Source organism: Pagrus major, chromosome 3, assembly GCF_040436345.1.
Source record: "Pagrus major chromosome 3, Pma_NU_1.0".
Taxonomy (NCBI): Eukaryota; Metazoa; Chordata; class Actinopteri; order Spariformes; family Sparidae; genus Pagrus; species Pagrus major.
Window position 1 is genome coordinate 7,570,161 of NC_133217.1, and position 25,493 is coordinate 7,595,653.

The 25,493-nt window shown below is 40.7% G+C and overlaps 3 protein-coding genes across 4 annotated transcripts; 2 read left to right on the forward strand and 1 right to left on the reverse strand.

Moving 5' to 3' along the window:
- Positions 1–6,481: 6,481 nt before the first annotated feature.
- fabp3 (fatty acid binding protein 3, muscle and heart) lies at positions 6,482–10,441 on the forward strand. The gene is made up of 4 exons (XM_073462857.1): positions 6,482–6,664; positions 8,575–8,747; positions 9,784–9,885; positions 9,976–10,441. Exons 1-4 carry the CDS (start codon positions 6,592–6,594, stop codon positions 10,027–10,029), a joined length of 402 nt encoding a protein of 133 aa, XP_073318958.1. The 5' UTR covers positions 6,482–6,591; the 3' UTR covers positions 10,030–10,441.
- Positions 10,442–12,554: 2,113 nt separating this feature from the next.
- On the reverse strand, positions 12,555–17,358 carry zcchc17 (zinc finger, CCHC domain containing 17). Of its 2 annotated transcripts, none has more exons than XM_073463089.1 (7): positions 17,337–17,358; positions 16,063–16,252; positions 14,611–14,711; positions 14,439–14,530; positions 14,084–14,184; positions 13,792–13,967; positions 12,555–13,438 (listed from the first exon to the last, which is right to left on the reverse strand). In XM_073463089.1, exons 2-7 carry the CDS (start codon positions 16,199–16,201, stop codon positions 13,265–13,267), a joined length of 783 nt encoding a protein of 260 aa, XP_073319190.1. In that variant the 5' UTR covers positions 16,202–16,252; positions 17,337–17,358; the 3' UTR covers positions 12,555–13,264. The 2 variants fall into 2 exon arrangements, with proteins under 2 accessions (XP_073319190.1, XP_073319188.1); XM_073463087.1 differs by lacking the exon at positions 17,337–17,358 and adding an exon at positions 16,594–16,615.
- A 106-nt stretch (positions 17,359–17,464) lies between these two features.
- Positions 17,465–24,859, forward strand: snrnp40 (small nuclear ribonucleoprotein 40 (U5)). Its single transcript, XM_073463129.1, has 10 exons — positions 17,465–17,696; positions 19,030–19,159; positions 19,288–19,381; positions 19,633–19,798; positions 20,218–20,340; positions 22,390–22,510; positions 22,619–22,701; positions 23,386–23,447; positions 24,308–24,411; positions 24,525–24,859. The coding sequence occupies exons 1-10, from the start codon at positions 17,586–17,588 to the stop codon at positions 24,572–24,574; spliced, it is 1,044 nt and encodes a 347-aa protein (XP_073319230.1). The 5' UTR covers positions 17,465–17,585; the 3' UTR covers positions 24,575–24,859.
- Positions 24,860–25,493: the final 634 nt, after the last annotated feature.

The window sequence follows — 25,493 nt, forward strand, 5'->3', positions numbered from 1 at the left end:
TCGTATGAGGTCAGAGTAGATAAAATGAATTATGTAATGACTCATCCAAATTCATTTAATCTCAATTGTTAGTGAACATTTCTTGGTGATATCTATTTTTAGCACATTTTAAATTAATCATGCTTTTAAAAAGTGATGGGGATAAAATTGGTCATTTCAAAAAGTGGTGGGGACGAAGTTAAAGTCTCTTTTTCACTGAAGGACATGTCTTCACTACTGTGTCCTCAATGATAGCTACTGCTGTTGTAAAATCTGTCTCTGTGTCAACTGGAGAGTTAGTCAAGGATAAAAAAAAAAAGCATCACTTCTCACACAGAGCCTTTTGTATGTCAGTGACTGGAAGACAGTTATGTGTAAAATCACTCTGACTGAGGGGGGCGAGGGACCGCGACTCTGAGGGGCAGTTACTATAGTTTCACTGATGGAATCCAATACTGTGCCTCTCTCTCTCACACACACACACACACACACAGTGTCCGGTTGATCTTTTAATACGCTGCCCCCCGCGGCTCTGTCTCCAGGGATACTGTTAATATTGGATCAGGAAGCAACAACTCCTATTCCGGCTTCTCATCCTGGACTCAACACTGAGACTCAACAGTGTGTGTGTGTGTGTGTGTGTGTGTGTGTGTGTGTGTGTGTGTGTGTGTGTGTGTGTGTGAAAACAAAACTGCTGAATAGTGTTAGTCCATAATCGTTGATTTCTTTTTTCCATCATAGTTTAAGGAGTGTTTTCTTCTGCGTTCTACACCTTTAATACAGAGTGTGAGACTCAGAGGAGGTGAGGGGAGACGGATGGGCGATGACAGGGGCAATGAACTGATTATAGTAAGGCCATCAGAATCAGAACGCCACATTGTTTCATCTTTTTAAGATTATGGTGAAACTAAGTTGGGCTCCTGGTGGATTCATGTTGATTATGTGCTGTTTGGGGGTCATTATGTGATTTTACAGCACTAAAGTTTCTCACTACATGATCATAAGAGCACTGTTTCTGTTTTGGCAACAAAAACTAATATCGTAGTGGTAATTTTTTTGTTGCAATATCAAACTGCCAAAACAATAAGGAGCCTGTTACAACCAGGGGGCAAATATACTAATTGTGCACTATCAGGGTCTGGGCACCAGGGGAGGCAAGTGTTCATACTGTGTGTCCATAGTGGTTCCCTGGAAGAACTACCCGCCTGCATAAACATGAGTCCATTTATCTTGTCACTACATCATGGTGTAGTTTTTGAGATTAAGTTGTCAAATCCCTTTATGGTATTCAGTGTTATGATACTATGATGATTTGATTCTGACGTCCCCCCCCCCAACCAGAGGATTTAGAGAGCTAATTATGCAATCTTAGGCTCATCTGCAGGGAGGTTACACAAAATACACACAAACACTATACTTTGCAGTTGTTCTGTGTGTGCCAACAAATACTACCACAATAACTCGTCCTTCTGTATGATGAAACACCCTTTATAGAGGGGTTAATAAGTTGTAACTAATGGCATTATTAATGGTTAATATGTAGCTGATTTATAAATCAGTTATAAGCCATTAACATGAACAACTTTTGCATTGCCAGGTCGGTGCTAATCCTCCTCAAGTCAAGTCAGAGCGTTTATTGTCTTATGCAAAGTTAAAAACAAGTTTCCCTGTACAATGAAATCTGTCCTTTGCCTTCCACTCTGACTGTTGTTGTACAATGAAACACAAGGTATAAGTTAAAAATGTAAAAAGTACAGAAAGAAACAATAAAAGATTTAAAATTAAAAAAAATGGAATGAAGCATTTGATCGTTGTGGAAAACAGCTGCAGAACATCTGGACAACTTATACAAAATATAAATCATAAGCGCATATTTAGAAGTCTTATTTAACTTTCTGTCTAGCTGCTTAAGTGCTATTTGGATCAGGCAGGCTGCAGAATGAATGACTGAATGAACAAATGTGTGTTAAAGAAGGGAGTGGCGACATCCAGATGCTTATATCGTTAGGTTATTCACACAGTCACACACAGATGCGCAGGAAAGCCTTAAGAAAAGCTGGAAGATATATCAACATTCCTCGGTTTAAGCTGTTCCCACTTGTCCTTTAGCTGTTCTGGGACTGAACTCTGTTCAGCTTTCCAGGCTGACAGGTTTCTGCTTATGTCAGCTCAATGTATTTACTCTCTCTCTCTCTCTCTCTCTCTCTCTCTCTCTCTCTCTCTCTCTCTCTCTCTCTCTCTCTCTCACACACACACACACACATACACGCACACACATACTCTTAAATACACAGACACTTACAGATACCCACCTGTTTACAGTCACGTGTTAAGGACAAATACAGGCTGTGCAGGGTTAACCAGGACAATATAGGGGACATGACCACCTCTGAGGTCAACAAAATCAACAGCAGTCTAGCCTGAAAAATTGATTGTGTTATGTACACAATGATCAAAGTTCAACTCAATAGGAAGGAAGATTCTGCACAAACAAGACAAAAACGTCACTCATGTAACTGCTCATACATCCGAGTTAGTTCATGTGATGTATAGTTATTATTTAGCTGAAGCTTTCACCATGAACGTGTCTTGAGGACGGTGTGTTCTTGTCTGAAACTTCCAGAGAGAATCCAAATGTATGTGAGTTATGACCACAGTGGCATCCCAGAGCACTATATCATAAGATTGCATAAGAATAAACACACATGTTGAAAAACTTCACTTGCAGACACGCAGACAGCCTGTGAACATATTGGAGGCCAGAGCTCAATGATTCCGACCTTTCACCTCCTCTCTCCCTCCTCTCCCCCCGTGTTTCCATATGTCTCTCTCACACCTGTTAGTGTCAAATGTGGTGACCCATGCACGCCAAAGATTCGTTCCATCACACACACATATGTGCCTATTTAGACACACCAATAGACAAGACAGAAGGGAGGCGACTGGAGGACAAGGGCAGTGGGACAGGGTGTGTAACGTGGTGTGATGTGATGTAACAGCATTCGTTATTGACTTTTTGTTCCCCTGATCCCTTAATGTGTGTTTGTTATTACACAACTTCCAGAGCTCATCAGACCATCTGCACATGGGGAAATTTCGTCAGAGAGCAGTGAGACAGAGCAATGATAAGTGGACATTTGTGCTTGAGAATGAATGCAGCTGTGTGTGTGCTCCAGTACATCTATGTGTGTGAGGACAGATTTGAAAATAAGGGAGGGAATTTATGGCAGATGAGATGAGACGTGTTGGCCTGTCCCCGTCATTAATTCTTCAAAGGACTCTTTGAGGAAGACATGGCCAGATGGTTAAGTTTAGAATATACTTAATCAATTCAATTCAACTGTTAAGTGTGACAATTTGGGAAATACATGAGAAGATAATGCCGCTCTCATGTCTGTACGCTAAATATGAAGCCGGCAGCTGGTTAGTTTAGCTGAAGAAGTAGGCCAAGAAATAGTCGCTCATAAAATCACAACTTGTCATTCTTACTCTTTAGCAGTTTTTGTATAAATTAAACAAATGATATGCACTGTGTTAATGAGCTGTTTCCCCTGACTCCAGTCTTAATGCTGAGCTAAGCTAATCAGCTGCAGGCTGTAGCTTATTATCTACCGTCTAGACATGAGAGTGGTATCAGTCTTCTCATCTATTGGGAATGCAGTATCCCAATGAAGGTGTGAAAGTGTGTGTCTGAGTGTAGTTTTCATAAATCTGTTAACAGTCACCTCTCGGACGGCCACAAAAAGCTGCTCCCCAGCTACTAGTGAATTTTAGGGCCCAGACACACTTAACGACATCAAAGAACTAGTGGCAAAGAAGCTTGACTGTTGCTCCGCCTCACTTCGCCTCCTTCTCGTCCAAAAAGCTGCACTTGAACACACCGCAAAGACTACAGCTAACGTCCAGCTAGCTCCTACATTCTCTGCCTGCGTGGCCTCTCCATACTACCAGGTAGCAGAAGTCTGTCTTCTCATTTAAAAAAGGAAAACCGGAAGACTGGAGATAGAAACTGTTGTTATGATAAACCAGCATGTTTTTACACCACTCTCACTAATATAGCCTCTTCTAATCGAGAATATGTCCGATAAAAAGTCGTGAGTGGAACTGGAGAAGAGGCAGAGGTGGAAAATATGGAGAAACCATGCTAAATAGGTGAAATGGTGGATACTACAGCGACAGGCGCTCACCGACAGCCCCAAGTCAGGACTATTAGGATTTAAGCCACTAAAATTTGGTTTTAAATCACTTTTTTTAATAAGAATTTTTGATTTAAATCTTTTTTTCTCTATAACATTAAATAAACAGAATCACATATGCAACAATCAACGTTTATATTGCGTAAATTATTCTATATTGAGAAATTAAAAGTCAAAACACTCTCGCGCCTCTGCTTCATTGGGACGTTGGTGTAGGTGTGGTCTTAACAGACATGATTCACACTGACGAGCAAACAACCCCCACCTGGTGTGGGACCACATCCCATTTTGATTCAAATGTTGTTTTTAAACGACTCTGAAAAAGGTTTTCAGGGCAAATAAAGGATTGTAGCTGGGCTATGTCCTTTTGATGCGCTGTTATGTAATTCTTTCCCACCTTGATTATCTTCTTTAACTTATATATATGTAAGTTTATACTGATCCACACCAAGAAAAATATAAATATCACAAGCTTTATCAAGTGCAATGTCCTCCTAAACAACAAGAACGCGTTTGTGTGTCTCTGTGTGTGTGTGTGATTGCTAAATAGCACTGTGGTAATTTCCCCAGCCCCCAAGCTAACACCCTTATCTAGACACTCACGACAGCAGCTCACTCTGCCATCACGTGTCTGTGTGTTTACATCTGTGCGCACAACAAACACACACACAGTGCTTGTCACCTCGGTGCGGTGGCAGGCCAGGTTCAGGTCACTAATAAAGCAGGTGAAAAAGCAAGCGAAGAGGCTAAAAGTAGAAAAGCAAGGAGAAGGGCAGAGAGGACTATCAGGACATTCTTCTCCACCTTCAACCCCCCATGTTAGAAAAAATCAATCACTACCCCCCGACTCCCCCCTCCCCTCAGGCTCAATCTGTTTTTCTTCTCCTTGTCTCCCTGACAGCGGGGGGTTTGTTCATCAACCCTCCTCCTCCCCCCTCTCTTTTCTTTACTCTGCCTTTTATTCTCTAAAGCTTGGGTGGATTTCATCACAGTGGCCTGTTGCTCTCTCTGATCCTCTGTGTCTTTCTTAAATTCTTTGCCGATATGGCCGTAAACAAGTAAAGTAATCAGCAGTAATAATTCAGAATGTAAGAAAATAGCACATATGTGTACACGATACTAGGGATAGACTGATTATGGGTGACGATATATATAATTGTTGCAATTATTGAGACCTGTGTTATTGCCAATAAAATAAATTAATTTTCTGACTCACTCAGTGAGTCATTGGTTGCAAGTTGTTATTGACGGCACTGCTTTTGCAAAGACAACTTGACATTTCTGTTTTCCTCAGAGTCACAAAGTTCAGTCAATCATTCAGTCTCTAATAGGAATTAGTTGTCAGTTGACCTTCCTTTTCCTGGGTGACAAAATTGTGTCGTGATAGCGAGGCTTATAGGGAACCAGTGTAAGCGCAGATTTCATTATTAGATATCCATGTGCAATCAACATTTACTTCATGATGATACGCTGAAGCAGAAAACTTGTCAACCAGCTTAAGTACAGTACTTGAGTAAATTGTAACGACACCAATGTTTACATTTTTACTGCAAATGTACATTAGTTGCAAATATTGGCTATCGTCTCCTTGATTATTATAACCAGTATCTCTATCGGATCCTAAAATCACATATGGGTCGATCTCTACTCGACTCCAGGGGTTTTCAAAGTCTGAGACTGAGTCTGAGGCCTCCCATCAGACAAAGCTTGGGAAAAGGCGCCCCCTCACCCCCCTAGTTTACTCTCTACGCTTGCTGGCCTTCACTAAATTCCTGGATGGGATCATGATTGTGTCTGTGATCCCACACAGACTCTCAACTGTGGAGCCGAGATAGCCTAATTTTGCTGTTTGACACAACATCAAAAACACAAAAAGGCCGGTTTGAGGGCATTTATAAGTTTTTGACTCTGAGGGATGACATCTTTTAACTATCTGTTTAACCACATCACACACATGTAGGGTCTTCTATGTGAGCTCATTTTAATAACTAATAGTATAAATGCCTGCCCCCCCTCCCCTCCATTTGAATACCTGTGCACTTACACCACACGACTACATAACTGAACTACAAAGCAAACGAAACATTCCAAAAACATGTAGTCCACATTTAAACATGCTTCACTTGCATGCTAGTCGTGTCTGTAAAAACAAGTCTAACACACACACTCACTCTGCCTCTCTCTCCATCCCTCACGTCACCCCCCCTCCCCCTCCTTCCTCCTCCCCTGCACTCATTGCACAGTCTGATGACATCACGAACAGCCGGTATAAATCAGCCAGTAGGATCACGCTGCAGCTTGTGCTGCTGACTACACTCTCCCTCCTCTCTCGTCCTGTCGCTCCCTCACTCTGCAGTCCCTCTCTCATTCACACACACCCTCACACGGTCCCTCATTCCTTCACACCACCGCAGACATGGCTGAAGCTTTCGTTGGCACATGGAACCTCAAGACGAGCGAGAAGTTTGACGACTACATGAAGGAGCTGGGTGAGTGTGTGTTCTGTGTGTGTACAGCATAATTCACGTTTTTGTGAGGGTGTGTGCGCATGCGTCTGTAACAGGAGAGGATGCTGGCAGTGCTGCATGTGGGCACATGTGCAGAAAGGGGCTGAGGTAAGATAAAAGGCTGCTTCAAGGTGTGTTTAAACTGTTCATGCAGCTGTGGAAAGAAAGAAAGAAAGAAAGATAAGGGGAGACAGTGAATGGGTATATAATGGAGGAACCAAGATGGAGAATGTAAAGAGAGAAGGGAGGAAAGAGGGTCATCGAAAGAGAAAGAAAGAAGGAAAAAGGGAGAAGATGGGAACCAGAGGGGGAGGAAAAAGAGGAAGAGTGGTTGACCGCATGGCCTCTGTGCTGGAAACGAGGGAGGGGCTGTCGTTGAGTGGAGAAAAAAAACCAACCCCACTGTGAGAAACTCTGAATGGCAAACAACTGGCATTCACACACACACACACTTGAGTGTAATGTGGGTGACCTTCGGTGAAAGCTGTTCATTGTCTGAGGCCGTGGGAGGAGTTGAATATTGAGGAGCTAAAGGGACGAGAAAGTGCAGATAAAGTGGGGCTCAAAATATCACACACACACACACACACACACACTCACAGTGGGGTGTGTGTGTGTGTGTGATGTGGGCAGGTGCTCGGACTTTTACAACCGTGAAGAATGATACTAAACCCTTTGACTTTGTGAGACTGTGTGTGTGCGTGTGTGTTTGTGTATGAAAGATTCATGACCCCAGAGCCATTTTAACATTGCTCTGTCTGCTCTGGTCACCATAGAAACCAGAGACCCTTCAACCTCTAACCCCAGCCCTCTTGATCAATGAGGCGTTACACACACACACACACACACACACACACACACACAAAGTGACTTTTTGTTGCTTTGAATGTGGGAAAGTATCTGTAGTAGCTCCAGGAGTTGAACCGGATTGTCAGCCTGGAAAAAAAAGAAATGATTCCTGCTTTGGTAGCAAATAAGGGTGTGAGTCACTTTTACCCAATGAAATGAACTCTCTTGAACCCTTACGAACACAAGCTAAAAGGAAGGGCATTAATCAATTGGACACATACGTGTCTAGACAGGCAGTCGGGTCAATGGGACCCTGCAGCGTTTACAGAACACGCTGCATGTTTGGGCAGTCGACAAATAGAGATTAGGGAGTGTGTCAGGTTGAAGGAGACCTAAAGGGCAAATGCATGAGTACCGTTGTCTAAAAATACACCACTTAATATTTGTAAATATTTACTTTACAAATGATAGCATTTTTTTTTCCCATTATGGTGAATTGTTTTGGACAGACCACCAACACTCTGAACTCACAGTCCAGGCATACACAGGTCAGCCGATAGAACTGTTAGCCACATGGCTAACTGAGCTAACTAGCTAATAGCAGATACAGCTAGCAGCAGTATGCGGTTACTCTGGTGAAATGCTGCCCCCTACTTGTTTGGGGTATATTCAACAGCTGGCCAATTCTCACATACTGCACTGCTAACATCTGATTTAGTGCCACCAGCAGGTCCAAGTCTTCTCCTGTCAAATATATCGACATCTCTTTGGTGGATTGCCGTGAAATCTGATACAGCCATTCAAGTGTCATGAATTTGGTGACAACTTGTAATTACTGATACGTTGTTTTATGCCTCAGGAGCACATTGTGTGTTTACTCCTAATTTGCATGTAGCTTGCTGATGTAGGTATTTAGCCTAACGCACATTTATGCCTAAACACAGCTGAGCGAAGGTGTGGTCAGTCAGTTCAATCAATCTATTGACAGAGCTTTAAAACCACACAGAGCTGCTGTTTATTTTCTCTATGTATCAAGGCAGCAATACTCTTTAAATGCCCCCAAGCGGTTAATTACATTACCTATGTGTCTTTGTTTTCTCCAGGTGTGAACTTCGCTGTACGTAAGATGGGCGCCTTGACCAAGCCCACCACTCTCATCTCAGTGGAAGGCGACACGGTGACGGTGAAGACCCAGAGCTCCCTCAAGAACACAGAGATCTCCTTCAAGCTGGGAGAGGAGTTTGACGAAACCACCGCTGATGACAGGAAGGTTAAGGTGAGAGGTTAGATGTCAGGTTGCTCATTGAGAAATACCAAAACCACATACTTCAGCAAGGTTGACTCTTTGATGAAGAATGTTAAAATGTCTCTCTGGTGGCTCGAAATGTACTATACACCTAAAAATGTAATAAAAAGTATCCATAGTGTGAGTTATAATTACAGTCATGAGGATGATTGATGGCCAAACAAACAACTGTGGTGCATCAAAGTCGACATTGACAGTCTTGCTTTGAATGTGAACATGAGGACGCAGGTCAGAGAGGTCAGGGGTTAGAGGTGACCGTCAGAGACCATAAAATAAGACCTAAGACAGAAATTTTAGCTTCTTCTAATTTGAAGGGTCAAAGGAATTAGCTGTGGTTAAGGCGCACAGAGGAGTAGACAGATTTCAAAGACAGCAGCAGCAGCAGCAGCAGACTGGAAACATCCTTTCACTGGCTCATTGGGAGTCAAATCATCTCTCAGTCCTGTCAAAGCTCTTCAAGACAAATTTTGTGCAGGGCAGATGCAAAGTAACTTTAAAAAGACATTTTGCGACGACCTAAGTATCAAAAGTAGCCAAAAATGACTTTGCCCTGTTAGATTGTTACATTTCAAATTAGGCCTGTGGATCATTATTAGCCTACTGATGCTTCAAAGTGAAAATATGTGGGTTTTTTCAAAGAACAAATAAAAAGGTACACTTGTGCGAAACAATAAACACCTCATTAATCAATTTAATATGGTCAGTTTTGCTGCCACAGCCTGATTTGGTCCAGTTTGAGCAGAGGCTTGTGGTGGCTAATTTTAGCTAACGTTAGCAAATCATAAAGAGATACTGCCGTGGACTAACTAAGATTACTGAGTCATTTTACTGACTTAACAGCTCTCATCTACTTGTGCTATTGTTACACTATGTTTTAGCCTTAATATTATAATTGTGACTTGCAACCAAAAAGGCTGTTGCCCAGCTAACGTTACATGTGTTGATATGATCATGTATGTACACTTGGATGTAATAAACTCCATGTTTGTCTCTCTGTTGTCTGCAGTCCCTTGTAACAGTAGATGATGGAAAGCTGGTGCACATACAGAAGTGGGACGGCAAAGAGACCAGTCTGGTCCGGGAAGTCAACGGCAACGCCCTCACACTGGTCAGCGCTCCCACAAAATGCATCCATTTATTATCTGTATGTGTGTGTGTGTTGGCGGTGTTTTAATATCTCTGTCTGTTTCCATCACAGACGCTCAAACTCGGAGAAGTCGTTTGCACACGTCACTACGAGAGGGCAGAGTAAAACCCAACACTGAACCCTTCCTGCAGCATCTACTTGCATCAGCCAAAGCCCTGCATCCTAAAACTCCTAACACCACCTCAACCCAGGCCGAGCAAACCTCTCCACGTCTCTTCATACTGTACACTCAGTATTAACATTACTGATGACTGTGACCTCCCCTTTCTGCCTGTCCCTCTCTTTATACTGTTGTTCCTTCTACTGTAAGAAACACTGAATAAATTCCAATGATTTGTTGTTTTTGTCTCAAAAATTGCAGGTTTGCGTATTTTTTTTTGTATTTTAGAAGATTTGTTATGCATGGTGCCTATGATAAACTTGGACAAGTGTTTGAATTCAAAAGTTTGCCTTTTGAGACGTTGAAAAATGAAAATAAAAGTGTCTACACTGTTAGACAGTGGTAAAACAATGAAAATGCGTGTGTTTCTTCATATTGGTTGGTCCACTTACATGAATTTTACTCACTACAGGAAAGGGTTTCCCTTAAAGACATGCTTTCAGCGCAAGTTTCACATTTCACAGTAAAAATTTGAGTTGCTGTTGTGAATTCCGACTCGGAGTGTCCTTAAAGTACTCCACTCTGAGCCGTTGTTAATTGTGTCCCAATGAAAACAGCAGATCCAAAGAGTGTGACCACAGTTTCCATCACAGCTAGTTTTACAGAGACTCACAGGAAGGTTAATTATAGCTCCTGTGTGTGTGTGTGTGTGTGTGTGTGTGTGTGTGTGTGTGTGTGTGTGTGTGTGTGTGTGTGTGTGTGTACACAAGTGTATATGTTGCCTTTGCCCTGGCTAGGTGAGGGGAAAGTTTTGTCAAAGCTTGTACTAGGTGTGCTGGTACCCTTATGTTCTGTACTTCGTACATTAGTTGTGCCTGCAGGCTTTCTAATTTCGGATCATTCCCTCCCGTAGAGCACTGATGTCATGTGTTAGCAACGGCCTGCCAACTGGAGGCAGGGTGACGGGGTGAAAGGGCGCAGAACGATCAGGCCACCTTATACCATCATCTCCTCAAATAACTCTGAACTGAAATGGCCACGAGAAAATATGAACCATACACACTGCAAATATAGAGATTATACATATAGCCTTCTTCTTCTATTTATTTTTTTCCCCATAACAAATAATAATATCAGTTTAACAATTTCAGTGGCAAGACGTTATGGACTTAAAAGTTTGAAAATTATCCTCAAAGCTTTGCAAGATCTACTTGAAGACCAAAGAAGACCATGGAGTCCTGACTGTCATGGACTTTCCTCCACAGTCACCTGACCTCAACCCCAGTGATCATTTATGGGAGCACCTGAAGACTGCACAAACTTGTGGAGTCCATGCTAGCTCATGTGACCTTGACGACTCTGTAAGGACACACCCACACAGGGTGTAAAAGCCTGCAACTTTCCAAGATATGCCAGATTTACAAGATAAACTGATTGTTCTCTTATGGAATGAGGGAGACATTTTATGTATTTCAAGGATATCCTGTATGGAAAAAACACAGATCCCCAAGAGCCCAATCAAATACAAGTTGGACAGGTTAAACGATTCTGTTGACTGACTGTTTCTGTTGTATTCAAATTATGTGTAAAGTACTGACACAAACTCACAATTGTGGCTATGGAGGGGCTCGGGATCATGTTAAATATCAGATTCATGTTGTACGTCTGTCTGCAAGCAAGAGAAAGCAGAATGTAAGAAAAATGAAGAGGAGTCCTGAGACTGAACTGAACTGGAGTTCACTGCCAGTCGTGTCAAACCACCACAGCTGGAAACAATCTATTCCTCCACAATCCTGCAAGTGGCTTGGAAACTATTTTATCTTGCATTATCTTACCTTACACTGACCGGAGGGCGTGATTTGTCTTTAAAAAAAAAAGAACTCCTCCGCCCACTTTGTGCAGCTTTGACCTCACAGGACATGACCCAGGGGACCCGACCTAATCTTCATGTTGTGTAAATCCCTCAGTCCTGGTCCAGACATATGGAAGCTCATTTCGGCCATAAGAAACAAATACTGAAAACTTAGCATTGATGAAATAAATATATTTTCATGGTAAGTCATAATTATGAGATAAAAAGTCATAAATATGCTTTAAAAAGTCAAAATTGAGATAAGTTTGGATTATCTCATGATCATGACTTTTCTCATAATTTCTATTCATCTCATAATTTTGACTTTTATCTCACTGTTGATATTTTTATTTATGATTTATCTCATTCCTTCCACTTTATCTGACTCCTTATCATTTCTACACTTTTAAAATCTTACAACTATTTTATATCTAATAATTCTGACTGTTTATCTCCTAATTATGACTAACCATGACAATATTTTATCCTTTAACTGGCATAAATGGGCTTCCACAGAGACACCATACCTTAACTTAATACGGACATGACCCGGGCCTGACCCAACCTGTGAACTTCTGATGTTTGTTTGTGTGTGTGTGTGTGTTTTGGTCCCCAAGGACTTACTTTTAAACAACATTACGAGGTCAAGGTCCAAGAACAAAGACATCAAGAGGCAGATTACAAATAAAAATACCTTTAATGGAGCAAACAGTTGCCATGCAGGAAGAGGGTTGTGTGTATTGTGGGGAGTCCCCTGGAGGCAAGATACACAAATACACACGTTTACGTACACACAGAATCACAATAAGCGGCAGACCACCTCAGGATATCATCGTAGCTTGAGGTTCCTGTCATGCTCACTTGTGCTGCATGACACGTCCTGTTTGTGTTTTACTACTTCCTTTGTGTATGTCAGTGTATCTTTGTCTGTGTGTGTTATCTGAAGGATTTTTATGTCAACCCCTCACAAGGCTCAGCTTTTCTGTCTTTATGTTTGCTTAATGGATTTCCCAGAAGAAAAAGGATAGCTGGAAACAATATCTGGACAGGGATAGAAACTTGCTTCCCTATTGCTTACACATATCTGATTACACATGATGTGTAAACCTCCCTCTGTGGGGGGAACAGGGGTTACTTGAGGACAAAAAGGGCTTATCACCTGATTTTTGTTCCCTCTCGACTCATTTTGTTATTTTGTTTACTTAATGTGCTTCCAAAGACAAATAAAACTTTCCTTAACTTAAACGGATGACAGTTTCTATAATAAGCGTTTGTTATTAAAAAGATACACAGCTGGAAAGTCTGTCACTCCATCTGTCGCTACCCTCTTCCCCTTTTGCGTCCGCCTGATAGCTGCAGTGTGTGTGACTGAAGATCGCGCCGCTCTCTCAGCTGTGTTTGTGTGATTTGTGCTTCTTGTGCTTCTTCTTTTTTTTGTCCTCTCTGTCAGCGGAGCTGTTGCGGCGCCTCCTCTTGGATTTGCACTCGCTACTTCTGCTGCTGTTGCTGTCGCTGTCCGACTCTTTTCTCTCCCTCTTCCTTTTCTTCTTCATTTTCTTCTCCTGGAGGACAAACACGCAAGAGGAGATTTTGTTTTGTGTTGCAATAAAAAGAATATGAATAATGACAATGCAGAAAGCAGACAGCCGTTTCAATAACCCAAGAACCCAATCACGAAACAATTGTTTTTCATTACATCAGAACAAAACCAACCCCCTTCAGACAACACTTTTGACAGTTCCCATAAAGCGTCCTTGTATCTCTCAGTAAGCAACCACAGATGCATTGTCATACAGAGATGTGTGGGTTGTTGCATCAGATGATTCACAACCGAGAGACACAGGAAGAAAGGTGGACGACAGCTGGAAAAACAAGAAGTGAACGCCATGCAGGACATCAACTGTCACATAGTCACCTTCTTTTTCTTCTTCTTTTTGTCTGAGTCTTGCTGTGGCGCAACTGTGGAGGTCTGCTGCTGCTGTTGTTGCTGCTGCTGCTGTTGTTGCTGTTGCTGCGGCTCGTCATCGTCCTCTTCAGGCAAAAGAGCGTATTGCAAGCCCGGAGCAGAGAAACAGTCCTTTGTAAAGTGACCTGAAAGAGTGAATTTAAAGGTGAATTCAAGCAAATTTCTAGGAGAAAGTTACAGGAAACGTTCAGTTTTGTTCAATCAAGATGTGACTGCTGTTTCTTTCATTTTGTTGTCGTACCTTTGCAGCCGCACTTTGAACATGTTGTGTTGAGTACAGCCTCCAGTGTGATCCTGTTGCCTGTGTGATCTCTAAACTGCTTACGTCGCCTCGCATCCTGCCTACAATCACACACAGATGATAATGACACAAGTGTGTCGATGCTTTCAGTAAGAAGTGTGGTGTGGTTTATTCCAGCTTCACGTGACCTTACACATAACTCCAGCAGGAACTGTGCTCTTGGTATCAGTATCGGAAAATATTCAAATTCAGTTCTCGGAATCAGATAGGAACTGATAAAAAGTTGATTTTGCATCTCTATCATGCACCCATGCAGAGACATACACACATGAAAAAATAAAACTGAAGCACTTACTCTGCCATAACATTATTTGGGTCCATGTCCCGCCCCGTTCCCTGATTGACAGCTTTCATTGAGAAGGACAACTTCACCTTGTCCCCCCGAATCTGAGGGAAAGAGGACAGAGCTGCAGTCATCCTGCTCACTTCACTGGCACAGCACAGCGTGTGTGTGTGTGTGTCGTTACCTCTCTCCCAATGACTTTGATCCACACCTGTTCCCCCACATCGACAATCTCTGAGGCTTTCTCAACTCGTGTAGCAGACATCTCGCTCACATGCACCAGGCCTGTATGTATCAGGGAAAAGTGTAAATATCAGTCTACAAAATTAATAAAATGCTGAGCAAAGGGATTATGTTGCAGAAATATGTCTATGTTTTGCTGAAGATTCAATAAATTGACTGTACCATGACTCGAGAGTAAAACTTCTGTTTTCTGATTAGAAATCTTTAAGACATACAAATGAACTAAATGTAGGCTTCTGTGTTAAATCATGAACTCTCTTGATCAACTTAAGCAAGGTCTAACTTTAATTAAATAAAAACATTTTAATCTAAAACACTTTTTTGTTGCAACAATTAAATAATAACGTCATTATTTTCTCAGGATTTGAAACACCACAGTTCAGCTGCTGACTTTATCCCATTAAACTTTGCTCAGTTCGCCCTCCAGTGGTGGAAATGAGCAGCTGACATTCAGTTTGACGTGCAGGTCATGGATTAAATGTGCCTCGACAAATTATCATTAAAAAAAGTGGCCCTAGCGTAAATTTAGATATGAGACATCATGAATCTGTTCCACTTCTTAACAACCCTATTACCCCCAACTCTACTCCCTTCCTCTACATGGTCATTATCTTAGATTTCTTCATCAGGAAGTCATAGTGACTAGAAAAAACTCAAACTGGGTTGAAACAGGCATTGTGCCAACATCTAAAAAATTAGTCAACATACTAAAACCATAGACTTGCACTTTATTATTTTCTCCACCACATCATCTGTTATTTGCTGTGCCCAGCCCTGAAATTGCAGGATGTGAGCTACCTTAAATCAAAACTGATAATCATCTTCCTGCAGTCAGAGAAGGAATTCTGTAAATAGGGTGAAATCCTGCTCAAGTAGCATTATGTATCTCAGGTGCCTTGCAGTCTCTCCTCCTGACTCTGGCTGAGACAGCACTGATATACACTGACACCAACACTCAGCACTATACTTTGGAAATTAAGGCTGCCTTTGGTTTCCTGCATCCTCTGCACTCACTCTGGATTACTTTTGGCTCTGGCCAAAATCCCATTTCTGACACAGTGGTTTTACCTGGCAGTAGATGCAGGTGTTGACTTAGCATCTTTCTGTCAGTGCATGTTTCTATATTTATATGTTTTCTAATAATTGTCCATTACAGTAGATTTCACTGCTTGCACTTATTGCAAGCTCGAGATACTTTCCTAATAAGGTTGATCTGACTGTTTTGTGTCTTTTGTGTCTCTGCTACTTACTTACTCATTACTGCACTGTTTCTTCACATTATTAGAATTAATTTCACTCACTTTCTATCTGTGACTGTTTTCCTACAGAATACTTAAACCTTTGTAAACATTTTCAATAAAAGTCAATACCGATGTATGAGCTTTTTACCAACCTTCCTTCTTATATCCAGGCAGTCTGACAAAGGCTCCATAGGTCTGCACAGAGGTCACCTCGCCCTTGGCAATGCTGAACATTGGTGGCAGACCATCCAGTCCAGCGGGCTCCTGTGCCGGGCCATCACTGTCCGACATTGTCACAGTAGAGGTCGACCACAGATATCAATGAGTGGATCTAGAAGATTGCTAATGAATCATATTTCATTATTTGTAGTAGCATAAAATAGACGAGTGTCCTTTTTTGAGTCTGACATTTAAAGTTGTGTTTGTCCATCAGAAATCCTGTAGGTGAGCCCAACAATAAGTATTTATTTAAATAGTATAGTGCTCTATATAGTTTGCATTTAACAAGATAACATTATATCAACATATTTATCAGAAATGTTGTTAATCTTGTTTAGAATACAATATTAATGAAGTATAGTGAAGACTCCTGTACTATTCCTGTACATCTGTCCAACTAGTCCATTCATCCAAATTAATAAGAGGAAAGGAGAAGGTTTCATCGATCAGAAGCTGAGACTTACCAAGAGCAATAGCATTAAACATGTTGGTCTGTAAAGAAAGCAGTGTTATAGGGACACTCAATATAGTTTTAAAGTTGCTAACGTTAATTTTAGTAATATTTATGGTTTAAAGAAATCTTCATATTTTTGAAAAATAAAAAAAATCTCCAGCAAGATGTCTATGACATGATTTAAGATTTAGTTTTATTTATTAATCTTCTATATTTGTTATGTATGTATGTACATTTGGTAAATCTGATATTAATAAGGGGGTGAATATAGAGACCTAGTGAGTATAGTTAAGGCTGAAAAATATTAAATGTTCAGGGGTTAGATCAATTAAATCCCTCTTTGAAATTCTGCATTGGAAGATTTTTTGCCAAACTCCTCTCTCTCAATCTCCTCTCTTCAACAATATTTCTCATCTATTTATTAATCTATTTAGTTCTCATAGAGATAAAATAAAGCTGGTTCCAGTTACTTGTATTAGATGCATAGAGTAGAGTAAATGAATAAAAAGACTGCAGTGTGCTATCTGCTTTAACGGACGGGCTTTCTTTGACTAGTAGCAGTAGGGCTAACGTAAGCTAGCTAGCTATATCAAACCATTGTCCTCTGCCGGCTAACCTTATTAGCTCAATAAAAATCAAATAAATAGGACAATTGGCCCATGCGTGAAGTACAAATACCACTCTATCAAAGAATAGACAGTAGTTAGTGTTGCATTAAATAGCGAAAAGTATAAAATTAAACGTTGTTATTACCTTCCGCTGCAAAGCTACTTCAGTTTCACATCCGGTGCAAACGAGTTTAACAACAAGCCGTGTAGCCAATCACCGCAGTCGGTGCGAACCTCGACCAATCACACGCGTCATAGCCAGCGGAAGTACTCATTCTCTTCTTCGTTGGTGCTCCGTTCGCTCGACGTCCCTCCATGAAAGACGTCCATTCATTTTTGTAGATTATAGCATTAAAATTTAACATTTTTACTGCGTTTTGCTAACTAACCCGGGATGATTGAACCAAAGAAGAGAGTGGCGGACATGGCGGTGGTTCCAGCCGCCGTGAAGCGGCCCCGGACGGAGCTGGTGGCGGCGGCTCAGTCTCAGCAACTCGTGGCCATGGTGCGTAAAGTAACGTTACCGTATACCAAATACATAGATAGAAAAGTGCTTGTTAGAGGCGAGCAAAACATATTTCACTGTCTTTAACGACAGCACATTTGCCATAAGAGCTCCTAAGTGCGGTAACTGGACTAGAAATTGTATTATGTGTTTAAACCGGACTAGGCTGCCAGTTTAACGGATATGCAGGATAGAAAAACAACTTTACATTGAATCAAAACCAAGAAACACTGTGACGAGTTGAATTTACGTCCAGCAATGCTCAGATAGGAATGGAAATGCACTGATATTCAAACTTTAATGTCAATCGGGGTCATTTTTTGGTGGAATTTCTTGTAAATGACAGTATTTGAGTCATATTCCTGCCTCAATGATTTCAGCTTGTAATACAGTTTGCAGTCCACTGTGAGGAGCATCAACTGAATCATTGATTCACACAGATTATTTGACAAACTTATGATGGTGAAATACATCTATGTATTTGTAATATATCAACACACGTTTGCAATATGTTCTGCTGTTCAGTTTTATGGATGCTCTGGTTTCATCTAAAAAAAAAAATAAGTTCAATGTCAGATTTCTGCAATCTTGAAAATGCCTTTTTACAGAATAGAATAAAATAGAATAGAATAAACCCGATTGTCCAACCGAGGCAGGATAATTTTCTTCGATCATACCCAGAAAGATATAAACATAAACATGTCCATAAGATAAAATCACCTTATTAACAGAACAAAGATCTCTCAATTTTACAACAGTCAGTGATGATAGACATCAAATGGACATCTTACCTGAATAGAACAGAATAGATCTCTGTAGTTAATATTGATATTTAACAGATGGAAATCCATCACGTCAGTCTTTTCCCCAAGACAAACTTTGTAAAGATGACACTGTTTCCAATTAACCTCAGACATATCATTAGTATTTATGCGCAAAAACTATTTCTTAGTCATTGGTCTACACATATACGGATACCAATACACCATGGATAATACACATATGATAATATCGTGTGAATAATGTGCAGATCATAGGCCTTGTGGATATTTTGTTTATTAGTGCATCACTATTCAGTATAATTGTTCTTATTGTACGCTTTTTTACAGTTATAGTTACAGTCTGTCTCTCTACACTCGTATTTTGAGTGTCATTTATTTGCTAAAAGAGACAAAACACTAAGAGCAATTTTCTATAGAAATCGCACTAATATTATCATTGTGAATTTGTTTACTTGCATTGATCGTGTAGTGAAAATCTAATATCATGACAGCCCCATTCACCCAACCAGACAGACAGCCACCATATTTGACCGTTGCTGTGTCTCCCATAGGGTCCCCCACGAAGCTCCAGCCTGCAGGCTCCCATCATGCTGATGTCTGGCCACGAGGGTGAGGTCTACTGCTGCAAGTTTCACCCCAATGGAGCCACGCTGGCCTCCTCAGGATTTGACAGGCTCATATGTAAGTTATTAACAATTAAACTGGTGCCAACAGTGGACAGCCCTGCAGTTCACGCATCCATGTTATAACGTATTCCTACTCCCAGATACTGTTAATAACTTGTTGTACGCGGTGTTTCTTCGCTGCAGTGATGTGGAATGTGTTCGGAGATTGTGAAAATTATGCCACTCTGAAGGGCCACAGTGGAGCGGTGATGGAGCTGCACTACAACACAGATGGCAGGTATGAACAAGGCTTTTTTTATCGATCTAAACCAAACTACTAAGCAACGTGACTGTTTTATTCTAGTTTTTTCTAATCAATGGAGGACAATACAGATTTCCCCTCTGTTTAGGTTTAATAGCTTGCTGAGAAGACTGGGAAGAGACGTGCCAAACTCAGGCTTCTTAATTCATGTATTAATCCAGCAGGTTGATAAAAGTTTCAAGAAAGCAAACGATTAAACACCTGTGATTTGTTGCTCTCTGTTTCAGCATGCTGTTTTCGGCAAGCACAGACAAGACCGTAGGTGTGTGGGACAGTGAAACAGGCGAGAGGATCAAGCGTCTGAAGGGACACACCTCCTTCGTTAACACCTGCTACCCGGCCCGCCGAGGGCCTCAGCTCATCTGCACCGGTAGCGATGATGGGACAGTCAAGGTGAGATTTCCAGCTGCCGAGTAGTTTAATTTGAACATTGAATACAATGTACATTTGCTCATCTACAGTAGTGCTATTAAAAAAATATTTAATTATATTGTATTGGGGTATAAAAAAAAAGAAATATCGAGTTCTACCATATAAGTGTATATTAGCATTTCAAAAAATCTACAAAAAATCTACAAAAAATGCTTGTTATTGTTCCTTAAGCAGTCACAGAAACTGATAATAATATCAACTGTCTAATACCATAAACTGTGATACAGTGACACTGAAATTTTCTCAGACAGTTTTTGACAATGTTTTGGAAAGTGATTCTTATGCTGTTACTATTTAATCTCAAATATTTCAGTTCAGTTGTAGGTCTGATCTTATTCATGTTAACGTTCATGTTTTCTCTGTGTTTGTCACTGTGCTAGCTGTGGGACATTCGTAAGAAAGGAGCAATCCACACCTTCCAGAACACCTACCAGGTGCTGGCCGTGACATTCAATGACACCAGTGACCAGATCCTGTCTGGAGGCATCGACAACGACATCAAGGTACTGAAAGGGCTCCAGCACTCACAGAAAAACTTGGAAATCACACGAAACCTTATGATGATCTCGAAAATCATTCTCATTCAAAATGATTTAAAAAATATCAAGGTTAGATCTGATAGATTTAAATCAGCTGTTCAGACATGTACATATTGTGGATGGTTATCTCAAACAATAAGGAATTTCTTTGCAACATTTTATGAAAGCGCCTTTGGAGGGCTTCTACCAAACAAATAAACACAGATGAAATTAGGTTTTTCAGCAGAGCTTTACTGGGAAATAATGAACATGGAAAGCCTGCTGTCTTCATCATCAATGTATGCTTGTGTCTTTTCTAAATATGAACAATATAAAATCCATTCCACCGCGGTACAAACTCAAATACTCCATTATAACACATAGGCTTCTCTGAGTTCCAATTTGCCAATGACACCACAATGATAAGGCAGGACCAGGAAGCGTACATGTGTGCCTGTGTCATTGTTTCCAGAGTTTATGAAATCTTCACCCTGGTATGAGTTTTCAGTGACTTAAAACGCTGTTTTATGTGTGTACAAAAGGCCAAAGCGCATAGAAAAAGAACCTGTGTACATGTGGACAGAGTCTTTAAATATACAAGGTCTAGATGTGACTATATAAGATAAGACTTAATAATCCCCCAGCAGTGAAAATCATGCTTTACAACAACTTAAGAGTTAAAGGCAGAGGGAAAGAATAGTGACTAGGTTCTAGATAAAAATGTGAAACAGAACAAGCAAGACAAAAATAGAATCATACGGGAATAAAGTGAAAAAGGTTATAACAGCAGCCAAAGGACAGTTCAATATAACAATAAACAATGATAATAGTAAAAAATAAACAATATAATAATAAGACTATATACACTATACTCTATATACTTTATTTACCTTTTACTTACAGATATGACCAAGGAGGACAATTGCAGATAATAACTGCACCCATAGTTGTATTACACTCTTGGTGTGTAGCAATGTACTTTAGAACAATTAATAAAAATTGCCCGGAGACAATCTTGATTGCACAGGATACAAGCAAGAATTGCACAGGAATGTTGCACAGTGTCAACATGTAATATGTATAAATATGAATATCAGGAGCATGTGTACCCAACTAGTGTTTTTTTTCTCTAACTGGACAACAAGATCACATCAAATGTAACTGTTATTCTCCAAAGAACGACATGTAATTGGTCAAAAAAATGGACAGAAGCAGTACTCAAATACATGAAGTAAACAAACCACAAAGGAAACAATACCAGGAGAAGTCCCAGGGTGTTGTGTTACGTATGTTCTCATCTGTAACTGCTAGTTGTAACCTAATTACCCACCCTCACTGACGCAAACCGGACAAAGTACCACAGTTATTACCATAGAGGGTTATTTTAATGAAAAACCACGACAGTAAGACTAAATTAGGCAATTGCAAACAGTGCCTTTAGCTTTTGTTACAGATTACAAGAATTGCTGCAGATATTAAATGTTGTGATAGCGGCAGGAACAAATCATGGGTCACACATCTGGTGAGGGCGATGAGACTCATTTAGGATGCTGTGTGTCGCATTGAAAATTATTTCATCATAAACCCACGTATTAATATCTGTTTTTTCTGTGACACATTATTTGGGTATGAGCAAAACGAGGTGCTTGAACACAGTATTTAGCTCGTTGTCAGTGTGCTGGTAAACGGCCTCCCTAAGGTGCTGCTATTCCCATAAACTGGTGAATTTGCTGCTACATCCTCCTCACTCCTGCATCTTTCATAATGATGCTGAAGATTTACACTGCTGCTTTGTCCTCATTCTGCCTCTTCCACAAACCTGCTGCAGGATCCTTTGGGATTTTGTAGTCGTTGTCTGTTCATGTGCTGTAAGGACATCAGATTTTTACTTTTTCTTTTTTCCTCTGGACTCTAATCATGACAATTGGTTCTTGAGCCTGTGGGTGTTGCTATTTGCTCTTCACGTATAGACCTGTATGCTGTACGTCCTTTTTGTACAACCCCTGTTAAAAGCTGTGTGTTTGTGTTGTGCAGGTGTGGGACCTGAGGCAGAACAAGCTGATCTACAACATGCATGGCCACGGTGACTCTGTAACTGGACTCAGCCTGAGCTCTGAGGGATCATACCTTCTCTCAAACTCCATGGACAACACAGGTGGGGTGTTTATGTGAATGTTCACAGTATAAGAAATGACTTTTCTCGAGTCAGAATGCTCTTCTTTCTGTCTCTATGTTTTTTTTAAATCTCTGTGTGCCTCTGTAGTGCGTATTTGGGACGTTCGACCATTTGCACCCAAGGAGAGATGTGTGAAGATTTTCCAGGGCAACGTTCACAACTTTGAAAAGGTAACAAAAATAACTCTGTGGCCCTCTTTGTAGTCAAGGGCGTGTGTAAACTACTTGACCTTACAGCACTGATACCACTTCCCACTGCAGAAACCACCCAGGATGAAGGATTGTACATATTTGGGAAAGAAATACATTGCAAGACAGGGCTGGGTTCAAAACAGATTTTTCAGTTCAAATGCAGTAGATTTCCACTTGGCGATTGAAGGTCCCTAATGCGATATCCCTTAATATCGATATCGGATCAAAAGAGGACATCAGTGGCGATACCCAGCTCTAATGAAAGGAACTTATTATGTTTCCTACCTCGAAGAATCTTGGACCATGAGTTTGCAGCTGTCTCACAGATTCTCTTCCCCTAAAAAAGCAATCAAATCATGTCACTTTCTAGCATGCAAGCAACAAACAGCACTGGCTCCTGTCATCCTGTGAACTGATACAGTCTGTAACTTTGTGCACAAGTGACTAACAGCTGCAGTCCTGCTGGTGGTGTTTACGCTTGTTGTCGACCCGCGGTTGCACAACATCGCCTTTCATCGTCTCCTGCCTCTCCCATCACTCTCTGCTGTCCTTTCTGATAAAGAAGTTCATCTTTCCTCTTATTACTGTAACAGTAGCTCTCGTGTAGAAAGGCTGCGTCATGTTGCTAATGCAGTTTTTCTAACATCTGTTCCCGTCTGTCAGAATCTGCTGAGGTGCTCCTGGTCCACTGACGGCAGTAAGATAGCTGCAGGCTCAGCCGACAGGTGAGAGGCAACGACACACACACACACAAACTAGATTTACAAGCTCCTGCACACGCATCAGCTCAAGGTATATCATTATGGCACTGTCATTGTAAAATATTTTCATCTTTAACTTTTAATGTGAGAAAAGATGTAATCATTCACATTCTGTTATCTTACGTGACTTTTTTTCTTTCTTTTCCTTTTTTCTAAAAATAGAATAAAATGAAAATGAAAATGAAACGCATACCTCCGCCAAGGCCCAACCGCCCCCTTTAATTCAATAGAGCCTAATCCAATATCAGACTTGATAGCCCGGCATTTTAAACCACCCATCACTGCTTAACCTTAATTTAAGCTCACCAGATCTGTGACAGCCAACCACGAGGACAACAAAACAATTCAGATGAAATCATAAGATTAATAGGTTGATAAAAAGAGAAATTGGTACCTTCCGAATCTCCATTATCTCAGCTGAACGTTGATGGTAGTTATAGGTGTTTTATCCCTATTTGTTACTGTATAGCAGCTGAAAAAAGACTACCCTCTATGACAACAGATTTAAATCTGCTGGATCCAGATTTTTATTAGGATCTGCATCAACTTGTACTCACCCATATATAGGAGCTACTTCTATGCCTCTGCATAAGAGCACTTGCGTCCTCTTGGCCCCAAATAGTTCAGTATTCAGTGTCCATCTTTTTAACCGGTATTCTCCTTCAATTGATTTTCTATCTTGATCCACCAACAACAGAATAACTTGAAATAAACACACCACACAAAAAGTATCATAACAGCAATCCCTCAGTCTCAAATGTCTCAGCTTTGCATCGTCTCACATCGGGAGTCATTCAAGTCGTTTGCCTCATCTCTGTTTATAGATTTGTGTATATCTGGGACACCACATCACGCAGGATCCTGTACAAGCTGCCGGGCCACGCTGGCTCTGTCAACGAAGTGGCCTTCCACCCAGAGGAGCCTATAGGTGAGTCCAAGACCTGCTCTAGTAGAGTGCACAGACAGAATGTGGTCATTACCCAACACTCACGAGAAATGAGAGGTTAATCATCTTTTTTCTCTTTGTCTCTCTCTACACAGTGCTGTCTGGCTCCAGCGATAAACGGCTCTACATGGGAGAAATTCAGTAGAGTGTGTGTGTGTGTGTGTGTGCGTGTATGAACCTGGATGAGTGTGAGTGTATGTGTGTGTGTGTGTCCTGCACGTGAGGGTCCTGCTTTAGAAGTGGATGGGTGGTGTTCGACAGTGGGTTAGGAGTCTCTGTAATTTCATGTGCTTCAGCTCGTCACACAACAACCTCAGGACGTTTGTTTGAAGTTTATTATTACGCTCAGTCACAACAACCTCCACAATGACGTGTTTTTTTAGTCTGATTTATTTTTAATAAACTTCTGGATTCTGTAAAAAAAAAAAAAGAGTCTGTCTTTGTTTTTTCTGTTTAGTTTTGTATGTGCCCTGCAGCTGGTTTTAACCACCAAACATGAGTAATGATCTGTAAACTTTCTTATGATCTGTTTATTCTTGGGATGCAAATTTTAAGCAGTTTCTTTAATTGATAGTTGGTTGCCTTAACAATCGATTAATCAAAACATGTATTTTTAATTTTAAAGAAAAGTACATTAATTTAAAAGTGGTGTTCACTATTTTCTTTGAAAGAGAGGGTTAACAAGGAGTATAAACTAAAGAGTACTTGCTAAGGAGAGTACTTCTGTGGAGGTTGAATGTTTTAAATGTGGACAGGAAGTCCAGATCTGCATTGACATCTTCACTTATTTTAAGGTATGAGAATTTAAATGAGCGAAGCAGGAAATACTTACAAAACTGTCAAGGAAAGAAAAACCAATCTGAACCTCTCTGGGTTCTAAAGGAAAATTAGGTGGAACAAGATATAATTTCCATTCATTTTATGTGCAATAAATGCACTTCACAACCTGGCCCTTTATGTTATCTTGCATTTTATCACATCCTTTTCCTTGTTCTTAGTTTTCGTCCTGTGTAGCTGTTGATGTTTTTATCTGCCTCACTCGAAAAAGAATTTCCATTTGTCTT

What these genes read in the sequence shown, in the direction of transcription:
- fabp3 (XM_073462857.1), top strand. Translation starts at nt 6,592, where the DNA reads ATGGCTGAAGCTTTCGTTGGCACATGGAACCTCAAGACGAGCGAGAAG. An exon ending in CGACTACATGAAGGAGCTGG is followed by an intron (nt 6,665 to 8,574) that starts GTGAGTGTGTGT and finishes TGTTTTCTCCAG; the next exon opens with GTGTGAACTTCGCTGTACGT. An exon ending in ACGGCAACGCCCTCACACTG is followed by an intron (nt 9,886 to 9,975) that starts GTCAGCGCTCCC and finishes TTTCCATCACAG; the next exon opens with ACGCTCAAACTCGGAGAAGT.
- zcchc17 (XM_073463089.1), bottom strand. Translation starts at nt 16,201, where the DNA reads ATGTCGGACAGTGATGGCCCGGCACAGGAGCCCGCTGGACTGGATGGT. An exon ending in TCAAAGTCATTGGGAGAGAG is followed by an intron (nt 14,531 to 14,610) that starts GTAACGACACAC and finishes TCTTTCCCTCAG; the next exon opens with ATTCGGGGGGACAAGGTGAA. An exon ending in AAAAGAAGAAGAAAAAGAAG is followed by an intron (nt 13,439 to 13,791) that starts GTGACTATGTGA and finishes TTTGTCCTCCAG; the next exon opens with GAGAAGAAAATGAAGAAGAA.
- snrnp40 (XM_073463129.1), top strand. Translation starts at nt 17,586, where the DNA reads ATGATTGAACCAAAGAAGAGAGTGGCGGACATGGCGGTGGTTCCAGCC. An exon ending in CACTACAACACAGATGGCAG is followed by an intron (nt 19,382 to 19,632) that starts GTATGAACAAGG and finishes TCTCTGTTTCAG; the next exon opens with CATGCTGTTTTCGGCAAGCA. An exon ending in AAACTCCATGGACAACACAG is followed by an intron (nt 22,511 to 22,618) that starts GTGGGGTGTTTA and finishes GTGCCTCTGTAG; the next exon opens with TGCGTATTTGGGACGTTCGA.